Below are 16138 nucleotides of genomic sequence, written 5' to 3'. Positions count from 1 at the left end.
TGACCACAAAATCATGGGAAGCCTCCCAACTTATTATTTCAACCAATAAGACATGGCAGGGGAGATTAGAAGGTGCCCGTAGAGCAGAACTGGCATGGTCACAGAGCCCTAGGGTTATCACGGCTATCCCTGGGGACCCCATGACATGACTCCATGCTGAGCAGAGCTGTCAGGGCTTAAGCCTGGAGGCCCCACTCCCAGTGCAGAGTTGCTGTCAGTTTCAGTGAGAACAGAGGGCATTTTTACATGTGCTCCGGGAGGTGTGTGGGGGCACTTTAATTAGCAAGCCACACTAATTAAAAGTGCCTGAGTATCATGTGCATCAGCATTCCCGTGCTGAAAAATGGCAGTGGGGCACTTTAAACTAAAGCTCATTGAATGAGCTCATCGAACGAGCTTTAGTTCGAAGCACCCCATTGCCATTTTTCAGCACAGGGGTGCTGATGCATGTGATACTAGAATCCGCTGGAGCATGTTTATTTCTGCGCTCCAGCAGACTCGATTAATTGATTAATCGAGTTGGCTCCCTGCATGTGTATAGGAGCCCAGAGAAACCTGGGGAATCAGCTTCTCTGGGACTCTGTTCTTGGTGAAATTGACACAGCGGTTTGGGATTGAGAACAGGGCTGCCAAGCTTAAACCCTGATCGCCCTGCTCTCAGCATAGAGCCGCTGTGTCAGTTTCATTGAGACCAGAGCTCCAAGGGGCCCAATCCTTTTTTCTCTGGAGCTCAAGTAAGAGCAGAGCCAGTCTGGGCAGTGACCGGAGGCACCACAGCCATCAAGCACTCTGGGGAAAAAAGGGTTTGGGTCCCTTGGAGCTCAGGCATGCCTGGCTGACTGACAGCCTGGCTGGTGGAGTGTGGGGAAGTGGATGCTTCCTGATTGCCGGAGAAAGAAAGGATAGGGGCCCTCAGAGCATTCTGGGATACTGGACGATTTCAACTTGAATGGAATAGATGTGAGAAGCGGCCACATGGTAATGGAACAAGAACAAATTTAAACAGATTGGAGATAATACTACCCTGGAGTGGTGTAACTCTACGCTGAATCACCTGTGCTTTAAGCCAGATACAAGGTGTTAATGTGCAGCCAGTCCAGGGGTTAAGAGCTCCAGAAGCCACTTAAACTTAACTGTGTACCAAGGCCCTTATGTAATTCAAAGTTACGCCACTCCAGGGCAGGATTGTCACTGATCTGTGTTACCCAGCTTGTGTTGCACTAAAGTGTAGCCACACCTACCCACTCCCTCTGGCCTCTAGTTGTTGAGGGCCTCTCTTCTTTCTTCACATTCCCTTTTTATGTTATGATTATTTATTCATATGGCAATGGCACCTAGAAGATGCTACCGTAAACCAAGACTCCATTTTGCTAGACAGTGTACAACTATAGGACAGAATGTCCTTTCCATAAAAAGGTATAGGCAGTAGTGATAGTTACACCCTGTCATCCACTTTGTTTTGAGTTGCTCCTCTAGGCTTTCAGCAAAGAACCTTAACACTTGTGGCAACAAATAGAAGACCACTATCACGTGACCAGTGAAGTCTGCAGACTACAAGGTGCATAGCCAAGAGCCTGGAAACCAATTTTTTAGGCTATTTCTTCTGTGGATAAGGTCTTAAAGGTAGAGGTTTTCATTTATGAGTATGGGCATTTAATGATGCTATTTACATGAGCGTACCTTCATCCTGCTTCTGTAGAAGTTGAAGGTAAAATTCTTCTTTGGTTTTCATAGGAGTAAGCCTGTAATCTGAAGTACTTTGAGTTTTTATGAAATAAGATTTTCATTGTTGTCATGCATTAAACTCTCTTGGACTATCTGGCTTATATGGAAGAAGGAATAGATTTAATAAATGTTTTGTTCCCCTTTTTCTGTGCTTCAGATTTATTTTGTAGAATTGTTGAAGTCTTCTCCATACATAGCTTTACTGGTTAGTAGCAGGGACTAGGGATTCTCAAACTTATCTTTAGAAATACTATGGTAGTAAATTATGCTCTGAGGGACCTGCTGATCTAGACAATGGCCTAGATGGTAATGAGATATGCAACCTTTAACATATAGGTCACCAGTTCCAATCCACTGTGAGCTAACAGAATGAAAATAATTGGGATCTAAGTGATGTCCTGTGTCTTAAGGAAAATCAAATGGTGGCTTTAAACTATTTCCTTGTGAACGGGTATTTATGTGCCATGTCATCTCCCTCATAACACATAACTGGTTCTCCTGACATCCTTCAGACAGGCTAGAACTAAATGAATCCAAAGGCTGCTGCATTGTGAGCTGTGGGGCTTTAATACCCTAAAATTGTATCCCCTCAGTTTCCCAAAGATGCACCTCCATTTTTAAAAACAGTTGCTAGCTCTTCTGTTTCTGAAGACAATCTGAATGACAATTGATGGAGTCTTTCTTCTCAAGTCTTAAGAAAACTTGAAACAATAGCCCTGTGCCATGTGACCACCCTATTTATATTATCCATATCCTAATGAAATTTAAATATCAGAATGTTAACTGTTTCACTGCTGACTATTTTAACAGAAGCACCTGGTTAATGTGCTCATTGGTGAGACATTGTCGTAGACATGTGAAATCACTTCCTGCATTATTTTAAACAATGAAATTGGTATCAGCCAGCAGCTGGGAACTTTTGCAAACCACAGGCCAGAACAACCCATCTCTGGTCTGATTCAAGCCAAATGGCTTTGGCAGCACATCAATGGTGGGGGGGCTTTCCTTGTGCCTGCACCATTCCAGGCAGCTGGGAGCTGTACCCACACCATCATCACTTCTCCCTGCTCCTCACTTCCCAGCTGAGATGCAACTGCTGCTTCCAGGCAGCGATGAGCTGTGTCCGTGGAAGCTGTGTCCATGCTGCTGCCACTTCTCTTTGTGCCCCTGCACCAGCCTCCCAGCTGTAGTACCAGTGCAGCTGGAAGCTGCCCAGCCCTGGCACAACTCCCCACTGGCTGGAAGTTGTGCCCATGCCTCAACCTTGGAGAGGACGTGGGAGGCGTGGAGAAGCAGTGGCGCCATGGATGCAGCTGGATATTGCCCAGCCCTGACTCAGCTCCTCACTGCTTACCTCCAGCATAGGTATCAGTGTGGACACGAGCAAGGGCATGAGCATAGGTAAAGCCCTTTGGCTTTGTGGGTCAGATCCAGTGGCTCCATGGGCCAGATCTGGCCTTCAGACTGTATGTTGCCAACTCCTAGTATAAGCAATACTTTTCTTCTCTCTCCAACTTGCTGTGCCTGAGTTTGCCCGCTCAGTGAGTTTTGTGTTGCCTTGTTTAGAGGAAGGATTGTTGTCTATGGAGAAGAATGACCCATCTCTATAGTTTTCTGAAAAGGCCCAGGAATAGAAAATTGTTTGTGGGGGGGAGGAGTATGAATATTGAAATATGACTTTCTGCCTCTAGAGTCAGCAGCTGACTCCTATCCTCTAGTCCTGTCACTGTTTTGTCTGTTGGTTGCACAGTGTGCCATGGGGGAGGAGAGAGTAGGGAGGCACAGAAAATAACTATTTGAAAATAGCAACAAGAGGAGTCCTGATCTGTAGAAAGAAAAGATCATCTGCTTTTCTAATCCATCATCTGAATTCAGAGAGGGAAGAGGATAAGATGTGTTGCCCGTGATCATTGCTAAGGATCATTGTGCGGCCTGCACTGGGATTCGAGAGACATCAAGGAAACTAGGTACTTTTGAGGATGATGGGGAGGGAGCATAAATAAAGGGCTGAAACCCACTATCAAACTTCAAATCAACTCCCCCTTTATCCAGGGAAGTCAAGACATTAATATGTGGCATTTATCTTCAGGGATCCATCTGAGACATGGTACTTGGTTTATAAACATTGAAAATGTTATATTTACCTGAAAATATTTCTGTAGTGGTTAATTGGTCCAGTTAGCGCTCCAGGTTGAGAAAAGATGTAGAGATAAGCATCAATATCCTCTGCTGTTAATCTGCAGCCTTTTCTTCCAATGCCAGTGGTCTGGCTGGTAAACAGGTTTTTCAGAACCTGCAAAAGGATAGCACATAAGCTATCTTGATGACAAGACTGTAACACTTTTCTCCCTAGGTAAGAATTATTCATCTAAAATCCATTTACCACTTCGTTTGGAGTATAGTGAATGGTAAGGATACTTTTTTTATGTAGATAGAAATAACAAAATATAGAGGGTTTTTTTCTGGTATGACTTATGTCAGAGTAACAAGCTATATATATAAAATATTACAAACTTCTTTACATTGGGTCTTAACACTGCCGTAAGCAAAGGTAGGTTTTGTATACAGATTTTGAGTGTCCTAGATTTCCTAGAAGAAAAATATATTTTAAATGCTGTGATTTGATTTAAAGCATTATTCTTCTAGAAACTTCAATTCAGTTTTTTTAGTTTGTTTTCTGATGCTCGAAGCATGGTCTGGCCATACAGATTACTTAGGCAACTTACAGCACATAAAAAAGTTTAATATTTTAGAAGTCCTTGCTCTGAACTAGGCAGCCCCTTCCTTAGAAGCTACTGTTGTATTGCTATGGAAGGAAGTTAACATGTAAATATTTTGGATTTGTTTTGAGAGAAAAAAGGGCTAACGTTTCTTAGAGGAAGTTCCACTGTATACACAAATACCCACTAAATTCAATGAGCATTCCTTATACACAGAATTTGATCTCTGACAGAAACTGGTAGCATATGACCAGCTGGGTAGCCTTGTTGAAATATATATTATCATGCTGGAGGTCAGGTGTATCAAGCTATATTGAAGTACCTACTAGGAAGCCTGGCTGAGGTTAAGTAATGAATATTATTCAGTTCTACCCATACATAAACTAGTCTGCTAAATGCTAAGGCTAATATAAATTAAGCCTTGCTAAAACCCAGATTGTAGTCAAGACTTATTAGCCAACCTTAATATTTCCATAACTACCACTATGTCAGAAAAGAATAAGGCAGGTGATAGTATTTCCATCAGTAACATGTTAAACATATAAACAAGAGCACTATTTTTGCTCACCTTGAAATCATTTATTGTAAACATGAATTCAGGAAACCATGGCATTTGGAAAAAGAAGTAGTAACCAGATTTAATCAGTTGTGAAGGATGCTGTAGAATATATTCTGGAACAAAAATGCTCATGCATTAAAAATGAAAGCTGATGACAACAACAAAAATATTGTTTATATAATTATTTTAAAGGAACATTTTGAAAAGGATTTAGGTAGCTCATGCTGCATGACAATAAAGTGAATACACTTTTTAAGGAACAAAATCTGAGATATAGTTCCAGGTGTTTCACAGACCTCTGGAACTAAAAGCTGTCTATACCATTTCCAGTGCCAGTTAGTGTAGCTACCTTCAGTGTGGCACTGCAGGTGGGCTAATTAGTTCTGCTGACATGAGGCTGCATTGTGATACATCGTCTCATCAGGTGTATCAGTGTACCAGGGATGTAGAACAATCCAGGACCAATTTCTCAAATTCAGGGCAGGAGTCTTATTTGCAGATATTCTTTAGAGATACCAGACATAGCCTTAAAATGTGGGTCTGTTCTGGAAAATTTGAAGAAGAGGCACTTTGTGCCCAAAAGCTTGTCTTGGGTCCAATAAATATCACCAATAAAACAGTGGGTACATTAAAATATATTACCAAAAACACCCTGCTTCTGGAAAATCTGGGTCAGTTAGATGCTTTATCTAAAGAGGAATGATTATAGTTTTAGAAATATATGAAATGGCTGTTAACATATAACCAATTTATTTTTCTCTGTCTTAAAATAGACCACAAAAGGGAGGCCAACCAAAAATTGAGAAATGGGTTCTAGTCTGGAAAGGTTTGGGATCTTGTTCAAATTAATTGAAGAGATCTCTTGTTACTAGTCAAAAACATCTTCCAATTTTACAAAAATAATTACATAAATAGCATATTAAACATTTCCTCTTTAAGAATGTGATGCACAGAAATCTGTGGATAATAATCCTTTCCATTTTCTCAAAACAGCATCAATCCTGTTTATGAAAAGATAAAACCAAAGTCTTCTTTCTTAGCAGGTATAAAACTGTAACTAAGATACCATCATACCACTTTGGAAGCACATTGAAAGCATGCATAATGTAGTTAAATTATTTTCTTTGTTGCTATTAAGGACCTTAAGCAAGTGGAAGTGCAATTTTGTGCCTGCAAAGCATTGTAATACAAATTTTCTGTGTAGCCCTTTTATTGTGTAGGTAGCAAGCACAGGAGGTGAAAGTCTAAAGGTTTCTAGATGTAAAGTTAGATATGCAATTATTTGAAAGCTAAAAGTTGCCCCTAAAAAGGGAGCTCTATCTCAAATGTCAGTTCCTAAAAATGAAATTAACTTTTAAAATGAAGTAAATGTAATTGCAATTAATAGCTAGAGTCCCGAGTGCCTTTTGAAACATTTAGATTTTATACATTCTTAAATGTCTTCACCTGTTATGCTTTTCCTTTGATGGCTCGCCAACACTGGTCACTTGACATTTCTGCACTATAAGACAATGGTAAACTAACATATTTTCAGTATTGCCTGATCTCTAAAGTTTTCATTTAAATACTGTCATTCTACAAAGAGGACTATAGAGATCTGTTCAATATTGGGAAAAGTTAACTCACCATTTTCTAATAGGCAGACTTCCCCACTTTGCCATTGGTTATTAGTAATACATACAGATGATCTGCCATGAGACCTTTGACATTTGGATATGTGCATATGATGGGAAGTCAAGCAATCCTTGTATGGAGACTTTGGGGAACTATGAAAGATTTTTTTATCATTATTGCTATTATTTAACACTAAGAAATGATATGAACATATGACTAAGCAATTATAAAAATATCTGAAGTGGCGTTATATAAGGCAGGTAGCTTAAGGCCAAGTGATTCTGACACATTAGAAATGCAATACTACCTTAGAAATTAATTTATGTATATTACTGCTATCATTAAATTCAATATATGATTGAAAATATAAGGAAAAATCAGACTTTCAGGTACTGCACATTGCAATAGTGATTATACCAATCAGAATGTTCCAGTTATATAACTTTAATATTTTTATTCAGTGCATAAAAGACCCTAAGTAGTTAATGGTTTTTACTCCGATTGTATCAAATTGCAGAATGTAATTTATACATAGGTAGGCATATACACACTGGAAAGGCTATAATATTACTAATTGTGTTTTATTCATGTAAATTCTTGCTCCTGCTCTCAAAACACTGATGAAGTTTCCCTTGGCTATAATGGTGCAGAATAAGCCTCTATTTTGGTAAGTGTAGCTTAATTGTTCTTTAAAGTATTCTATAGTATATTAGCAAAAAAACCTGTGATATATTTTGTGAGTGAGTGGTTGTGATCTCACATTGATTTTACCTCCGTATGACTTCATTGACTAACAGAGTTATATCAAATAGAGATAATTATTAAGCCCTTGTTAAGTACTGTTCTGGTAAATATTTCTGGAGAAGTGGGGTGAAACCACAAAATTTTTAATGACAAAAAACAGGTCTGCAATTAAAGAATGAAAATTAAAGAGTGGCTGCTGTTCATCTTAATACTGTATATACACTTAATGCTTGGGAAAGTGTACATCAAGCACATCTGGCTAGAGCCAGCTATACCACAGACATGACCTTTGCATACCACATGTCACAGATCTCCTAATATATCTCTGTCTTACCTTAAACTCCCTGCTTTTGCACATGTGGGCTTCTGTTAAATACACTGCAGTGATTGTTCTGTTATAATGTATAGTGTTCTAATGTAGTGCAAGACCATAACTTTTAATTTCACTGGTCAGCTATATCATGGTTACATTCTAAAAGCCGGATTCTCATTTACACAAAGGCTGGCTAACACTATTCAGCCAATGTAAATGTAAACACTGCCCAAGTAGTCTAAAATGGCTTTCGTGTAAATGAGGATTAAGCTTCCTGTTTTTCAAAGACAAAAGCCAGTGTGTTTGCATGCGAGGACCCTTGTTCCCTATTGTGTAACTCTGCATTAATGAAAAATATTTGTCACCTCAGTGTTTCATCTAATTGAAAATCTAGACTTTGGGCGCAGACAGAAGTTATGTTTGTTGTGTGATTGGCCTCTTGAAAGCATTCTACAGCCATGCACTTACAGAAGTGCATGGCTGCAGAGCACTTTAAAAAGACTTGATCCCACAACAGTTTGAACCCTCATTACATGAGGGTTTAGATGAAGGTGCTTCAAAGCAGAGTGCCTTCATCAACGTCTGTGAGCACGCGCTGGGAGCAGAACTGGGCTGACACAGCCCAGCCCTTCTCCCAGCACTGTCTTCAGAATGAGAGGGGAGTGGAGGGAACTCGGTCTGGGGTTTTTTCAGCCAGTGCTGGAGAGGGGTGGGTGGATTGGAGCTCTGAGGTGTGGGGGGAGGGCTCCTATTTACCTGCCCCACCCTCCAGCACTGGCTGAAAAATCCCCAGACTGAGCTCTCTCTGCTCCCTTCCTCCCCAACCATTCTGAAGACAGAGCCAGGGCTGGGAGGTGGGAGGGGGCGGCACTAGGGGAGAGTGACTGGAGACTCGCAGCCACTCCAAATTGCAGCTAGATCCCTCAAACAGTGAAACTCTGTTGGGTCGGGGGAATCACTGTAACTCATGGTGCTTCCTGCAAAGCAGCTTGAGTTACAGTGGGGAGCTACACTTCTGTCTGCACCCATTGAGAGGTGCTGAGCATCTGTAGCCTTCTTTCACAGCACATCTTGGGGTCTGGCTCTTCAGAGCTTCTATGAACCTGCCCATAAATGAGCATCAGTGTCTACATGGAACCAAGCAAAGCTATGCAGAAATATTTGGTCTAGCCATGGGTGTCTGGTGCCTCTTGAGTCAGGGGGGGCACATTCCCCCCCTGACACCAGTCAGCAACCTGGGGGGAGGGTCCCTGGTGGCCGATCCTGCTGTTTGCGGGGGTGCTGATCTCACTCACTGTAAAAGCAGCCATGCCACTGCCGGAACTCCTGAAGCCACTTCTGGGAGCAGCGTAGCTGCTTTTGCTGGCTGCCCCGCTCCCTGGCCGGTGCTCACAGGGGGGGCACCGGTGCTCCCGCCTGGCCCCCTACCTACTGGCTAAACAGGAAGTGCGGCCTGACAGGGGGTGCACCGGTGCTCTCAGGGGGTGCACATGCACCCTTGTGCACATCACCCCTGGGGTTAGCTCTGCCTAAGCACTATAGCCTAGTTCAGGAGCGGGCAATTATTTCAGCTGGAGGGCTGCTTAATGACTTTTGGTGAGCTGTTGGGGGCCACAGGGATAGCCCTGCCTTTTGACAGGTGCCCTGCCCCTTGGTCACCATCTTGGGACCAGAAGTCCCACCCCTAACCACTGACCTTTGCCACTAGAAGTCCCTCCCCTTGCCTCTACATGGGGCTCCCAGCCAGAAGCACTCCTTTGGAGAGGGCAGGGTTGCCATCTTGGAACCAGGAAAAAAAACAAATCTTATACTAAAAATCAAACATCTACTATAACATATTTTAATTTTATTTCAAAAAATATTTTTGTCCTGATTTTATATGAGTTTGCATAGTGTACATAGAGCTGATTGCAAAATAGCTCAAAATAAAGTTTTACTTTTGTATGGGGGGGATTGGTAAGGGTGGTGTGTGTGTGTGTGTGTGTGTGTGTGTGTGTGATTTGTGGGGGGTGGGAGGGGCTGCAAAGGGGTGTGGGTGTGTGAGAGCAGGTGTGGGGTTTGGGGTGGGGGGAATTTGTGAAGGGGTGCCAGAAAGAATGCCAGGAGCTGCATATGGTGACACAGAGCCTGCCTGACCCGATGGCACACAACTCCCTGTGGCTCCCGTTTCACATGACATGAGGCCGAGTGGGCTCTGTGCCAGCATGTTGGGCTCCCACACTGCAGCCGGGAGAGTGTGCCATCGGGTTGGGCCAGGCTGGCTCTGTGCCTCCATGTGCAGCTCCCAGCACTGCAGGTGAGTGGGGAGCTTCCCTCCCCACTCACTAGCTGACCAGTTGTGCGCCATTGCACTTGGTACCTGTACATGGAGCTCCCAGCTGGAGTGCTGGAATCTCCACAGAGCTGCAGGCATAGAGATGGCCCAGTCTGATGGCATGTGACTTCTGAAAGCCTACCTCCTGCTGGCTTTCACAGGAGCAGCTGTGGGATGGTAATAATTGTTTCTTGGATGGGTCCCATGGGGTCGGATAGAATGGCCTGGCGGCCTGGATCTGGCTCAGGGGCTGTAATTGCCTGCCCCTGGCCTAGTTAGTGTAGAACTACACTCTGTTGTGTATTGAGTGTCTGTATGTTCAGCTCTCTAACAGGAGAGAGTGCTGCTTAAGCTGCATTATTATGTGGTGCTATTTGCTGTTCTGCTCTTATCATATAGTATTAGGGAGTTGTTAGTTACTGTTAATAAAGATGGTTCTCCTGTTCTTCCTTCTCTCAAGGACAAGAACCCAACAGATATACAAAAATATCCATTACTGAGAAACAGACTGGGGCAGCTGCCACACAATGGCAGCAGTGACTTCTAGCTGCTGGTGGTGGAGGCAGGATTGTATGGCTGCGGTGGCAGCTGTTTTTTGTTTGTTTGTTTTTCTGTGGCCCCTCTCTTCTCTCTGTCTTCTTTGACCCCTAGGGCTGTTGCTCCAGTTGACCTGTCTTAGTTATGCCACTGAACACAGCAGTTTATACTAACGTGACCATACTGCTTCCAGCTCCAGAACTAAGGCATGCAAGTACCTCTGCATGGCACTTTGTTGTACTGCATAGACTCTGGTATGTGAGTGAGTAGCTTCACAACTACCTTAAGGTATCTCTATATGACACTGCATTGTACCATACAGACATGTCCCAAAATTGCCATGATTGTGAAAATGTGGATATCTTAGATTAAAATAAAAATTATTCAGAACTTACCTGTAAACACAGAGGGATGAGGGAAATTAACCACAATAAGCTTAGTCACCATTTCTGGGTAACAGATAGCAACCAACCAAGCGATCATTCCACCCCAGTCATGGCCAATCAACACACACTTGTTGTACCCTGCCACAAAAACAGATTTGGACATTTTTACTGGCACTTATCTTCAAAAGAACTATCACATAAAATGAAATGACATATAATGATAAAATGTCCCAACATATTTGCTAACAATATTTCAAATTCTTCAGCTTTCTATTAAGAAATTATTCACACTACAACAGTTAAGACATCTGCACTTCTACTATTAAATGTAAAAATGAAGCCCAGTGTGCTAGTATGGTAAAAAAATTTACAGATAATTAAAATCAGTTTTCCACTGCAGTTATACCTTGCTTGCATGCAGTATTTCATCTTATTGTGTGGGATAACTTCAGTGCTTTTCTATATGTATGCATGTAACAGGAAACCCCTACCCTTGTTACTAGGAAGTGGGGAGTGTATCTGGGGCAGGTTGAAGAGAGTCTGACAGCAAAGGGACAACAGGTGTGAGCTGCCTGTGTGAACTGAGCCACTGGGTGTAGAGGGCTAGACTGCAGATGTGGGAATCAGCACTACCTGAGCCATGGGAGTAGTGAACTGGATAAGATGACCAAAAGGTGGCTGGGCTGGGCTTGGGCTCTGGTTTTAGATGGGACAATCTGAGCCTGTTTGTTACAGGGGAAGATGTTTTGAGTGGTAGTGATTGTAGTTTGAGTCAGACTGGCCCAGGTAAAGTACCTGGTAGACCAGGGGGTGGAAACAAGTCTACCTAGGTAGGAGGGCTTGAGGACCAGAGACCTGGAAGGATTTATATTTGAGTTAGAGCTATTTAGGTTGCTGTTTTGAGTTTGACTGGAGATTTGGGTTGTGGCTTTGGGTGAAGTTTCGAGGCCATTTGACAGGGTGCCAGGAGCATTCTGCAGAACTATATTTGCTCTGGGCAGGGATGCAAAGAGCTGAGGCCTAGGAGTGAAGGTCTGAGGCAGTGGATTAGGGCTGAGAACTTGGCCAGAGAAAAATGGGCTGAGCCTGGGATGGCTGAAGACCCAAAAAATGCTTTGACGTGTAAGGGGGTTGCCTTAAAGAGGAAACATGGGGACCCCTCCTGAGCCTGAGTTTGGGCAGAGAAGCTCAAGGACAGAGTCGGAAGGGAGGAGCTACTCCCCTCAGGGACCTCTTGGGACTGCTTCCTCAGTAAAATAACAGGAATGGTAACATTGTGGCAAAAGAGAGACTAGAGGTGAAGGGGGACTAGTGAGTGCAACAGGTGGATCAGACCTGGCAGGGGGAGCACCAGGCACTGTGGGTGGACACACAGCATGCTATAATACAGTATAGGTAAATTACACACACTGTTCAAAATCTCAGCGGCAGAGGTAAATGTCTATTTCAATGTGTAGTCATGACAGAGTGTTCACTTAATTTTTTTTCCAGAATGCGCAGTGACTTTAAAGTTTGAAATTAAACACTGCAGGCACAAAGACTTTAAAGACCACCTTTTTTGTTCCAAATTAACACTTATAAAATGCTTTGAACATATGGGGTAGAATTCTGTTATGCTTTACACACCTAAATGGCATTTATCAACCATGTAAGTGGCACTTGTGCACTGTTTGTGATTCTATTACTGATGGAGTGTGGGTGCATAAGTGTCCACATGGCTATTGTGCATACTCAGTAGGCTATGTACAGGCCAGGCAACTACATGGCTCCATACATACCTACATACCTGGGCACAGATTCCATCCTCCTGCTCTGCCTTTATCCCTGCGTTTAGGACACTCACTCAGGAAGCAGAAAACCAGGTTCCAGGTCTTCCCTCCCCGAAAAGGGGTTGAATTTATGTCTTTCTGACATCCGAGAATAGTGCTTTAACCATCATGTCACAAAGTAGGTATTAATGAAGTCACTCCTCAGCTTTCCTTTTGAAGTTGAGCCACTGCACCTTGCATTTAGCAGTCATTGAATAATATAGGTGGAGAGTAGTTGAAGTTTTTTGCTCCATTGCATGTAAGGATGTAGGCTAGAAACCTGAGCTCCAGAGTAGCAGCATTCATTGAGCCTCACATCTAGTCTGGTTTCTTTCTTCTGGTCCCACATGCCTTCCTCCCTTGGTTGCTCAGGGGAGTATGTGGGCTGCAGAAGGCATACTTTAATGACTAACCTGTGTTGTGGTACTTAGCACTATGATGGGAGTGTAGAAAGAACTAGATTCAAGCCTACTAGGTAAGGGGGACCTAAACTAGGGGTCTCCTTTTTCTTGGATGAGTACTTTAGCAGCTCAGCTCTTGGGGCTAAAACATGAAGGCCTTTCTCTTCCCCTCCAACCAGTCACAGACTTTTGTTGGGCAGAATTCTGTGACTAGTGCATCTATCAGTATACCTGCCTAGCAAGTGTATAACCGATTGAGCACGTGGGGCAGCTGTATGCATGCTTACATGTCCACTAGGGGTGTGCGAAGTGGGCCTTATTCGATTTGGATTGGGATTCGCCCTGAATCAGGGACAGTGATTTGATTTGTTGATTCAGATCAGTGTCCATGATTCAATTTGGCCGAATGCGAATCTGAGGATTCGATGCTGATTCAGAGAATCAGCGATTCGGACATAGGCACAGCTTTAAAATTTTTTCTATGTACCTTGAGGTACCAGTGTGGCTTGTGATGACTGCGATATTCGGGCTCATGGAGCGTCCCACAGGAGTTGCGCCAGGGGGGAGGGGGCCTCCACATGTTCAGTGGCAAACCCAGAAGTGGTTTCAGTCCACTTGCAGGTCTGCTGGGGAGTGCGGGGGCCGTGGCTCAGCAGTCAGCCACAGGGGGACCCTGGGTGCTCCCCATCCCCCCGCCAACTCAGGAAGCACCAGTCGCTGAGCTGGGGGGGGGGTAGCACGCTCCCTGGGGAACCCCTTCCGGGTCTGCTGCTGAGTGTGCTGGGGAGCGCCCCCCCCCCGGCGCTTCTGTGGGACACTCCATGCACCCCTGCATCTCAGCACTCACAAGCCCCTGCTACCTAGAGGTATGTAGAAAAAACATTTAAAGCTGTGCCTATGTCCGAATCTCTGAAACTTTCCGAATCTCTCTGCATTGATTCAGAGGGTTCCATTTTGAATCGGAGGGATTAAAGGGCAGTCTGATTTGATTCGGACATTTGGCCACCGAATCGGGCCAAATCTCCACCAAATTGAATCAGGGACCAAAGCTTCACACAGCCTTAATGTCCACACTGCACAGGTAATAGAATTGCTAACTGCATTCATGCCAAAAATGTGATATCATAAGGTTCTTAATAAAATTATGCTGCCCTGGCATTACATTTAAGGTCTACTTGTGGATGAGTAAGTGGCTAAGGGACAGGAAACAAAGACTAGATATAAATGGTGAGTTCTCACAATAAAGAGAAGTAAGCAACTGTGCTGTTTAACACATTCTTCAATGATTTGGAAAGTGGGGTGAATAGTGAGGTGGCTCAATTTTGCAGATGACACCAAATTAGCGTAGTAAAAAATCAAAACTGATTGTGAAGAATTGCAGAAGGATCTTACAGAATTGAGTGAATGGTCAATAAAATGGCAGATGAAGTTCAATGTTGATAAGTTCAAAGTAATGCAGGTGGGAAATAACTTGTGATGCACACACATGATGATGGGCTTTACATTATCTGGTGCCACTCAAGAAAGAAATCTTAGAATTACTGTAGATAGTTCTGTGAAAACATCATCCCAGTGTTGAGCAGGTGTCAATTGGACAAACTGTTAGGAATTAAGAGAACTGAAAACAAAACAAAATGTCATTATGCCACTGTATAAATTAGTGGTATGCCTACAAGGGGTGTGCGAAATGGGCCCTATTCAATTCGGATTTGGCTCGAATCAGGGACAGTGATTCAGTGAATTGATTTGGATCACTGTCCCTGATTCGATTCAGCTGCATCCAAATCTGAAGATTCAATGCTGATTTGGAGAATCAGCGATTCAGCCATAGACACAGCTTTAAATGTTTTTTTTTCTACATACCTCCAGGTACCAGGTGTGGCTCATGACTGCTGCAATGCTGGGGTGGATGGAGCATCCCACAGGAGTGCAGGGGGGACCCCCCAGCTCGGTGATCAGACACAAGGGGACCCCGGGTGTCCCCCCCAGACCAAGAAGACACTAGTCACTGAGCTGGGGAGGTGTGGGGGGCTCCCCAGCACACTCCCCCACAGACCCAGAAATGGACTGGAAGTGCTTCTGGTCCACTTCTGGGTCTGCTGTTGAGCATGCTGGGGAGACCCTCACGCCTCACTGGCTCAGCGAGTGGTGTCTCCTGGGTCTGGTGGGGCACCCAGGGTCTCCTTGCAGCCGATTGCCAAGCCAGGGGGCCCCCCTGCACTCCTGTGAGATGCTTTATCTGTCCCAGCATTGCAGCAATCATGAGCCACACCTGGTACCTTGAGGTATGTAGAAGAAAAAAACATTTAAAGCTGTGTCTATGTCCGAATCACCGAATCTTTCCAAATCTTTCTGTATTGATTTGGCGGGTTCCAATTCTATTTGGAGAGATTAAAGGGTCTCCCGGTTCAATTAGGATTCGGAGATTTGGCCACTGAATTGGGCCGAACCGAATCAGTGACCAAAGCTTCGCAGAGCCCTAATGACCACTTTGAATAATGTATGCAGTTCTGGTACTCCCACCTCCAAAAGGGTATAGCAGAACAGTAGCAGGCTGGCTGGCAAAGGCTTATAGCAGACTGAATGAACACTCCAGGCTGTAAGAGTCTGCGGGCTTGCAGGGACTACAGCCAGCTGTAGGTAGTAAAGCTAATTACAGTCCTGCTCTGAGGACTGAGCCAGCTGTGAAAAACAAGGGGCTGGCCAAAAGAAATTATAACGTTCCCAGGAAAGGAGTTGAAGAGACTGAGAGAGAGGGGAGATGAAAGAATTGAAAGCAGTAAGATAAGAAAGCAAAAAGAAGAAGAATGTCACTTTGGGCATCTATACACGTGCTCTAGGGTGGAGGGGAAGGCGCTTTAATTAGAGCAGCTTTGAGAGGGAAATCACCCCAAGGAAGAGAAAGAGGATTGTAGTATAGGAAGAAGGTAGCAGACAGCTGGAGGCATCTTCTCAGGGGCTGAGTTTACCTGTTGAGGTCTGTGAGTGAACCCTGTGCGGACTGTGTTTAATGTTTG

General features: G+C 43.9%; 1 protein-coding gene across 1 annotated transcript in view; it reads right to left on the bottom strand.

Annotated features, from left to right (window-relative positions):
• The window catches only part of EPHX4 (epoxide hydrolase 4), a gene marked incomplete at its 5' end in the record, with an annotated part of 33282 nt that overhangs the window by 2360 nt on the left and 14784 nt on the right, over positions 1–16138 (bottom strand). The window contains 3 exons of the mRNA XM_025201873.1: positions 3870–4018; positions 5014–5117; positions 10922–11050. Of these exons, the coding sequence (XP_025057658.1) occupies positions 3870–4018; positions 5014–5117; positions 10922–11050 (382 nt within the window). The remainder of the gene's footprint in view (positions 1–3869; positions 4019–5013; positions 5118–10921; positions 11051–16138) is intronic.

The sequence above is a fragment of the Alligator sinensis genome, unplaced genomic scaffold (assembly GCF_000455745.1).
Source record: "Alligator sinensis unplaced genomic scaffold, ASM45574v1 scaffold199_1, whole genome shotgun sequence".
In the NCBI taxonomy this organism is placed as follows: Eukaryota; Metazoa; Chordata; order Crocodylia; family Alligatoridae; genus Alligator; species Alligator sinensis.
Note: the sequence above shows the minus strand (reverse complement) of the source record. Positions and strands in the feature narration are given on the sequence as shown.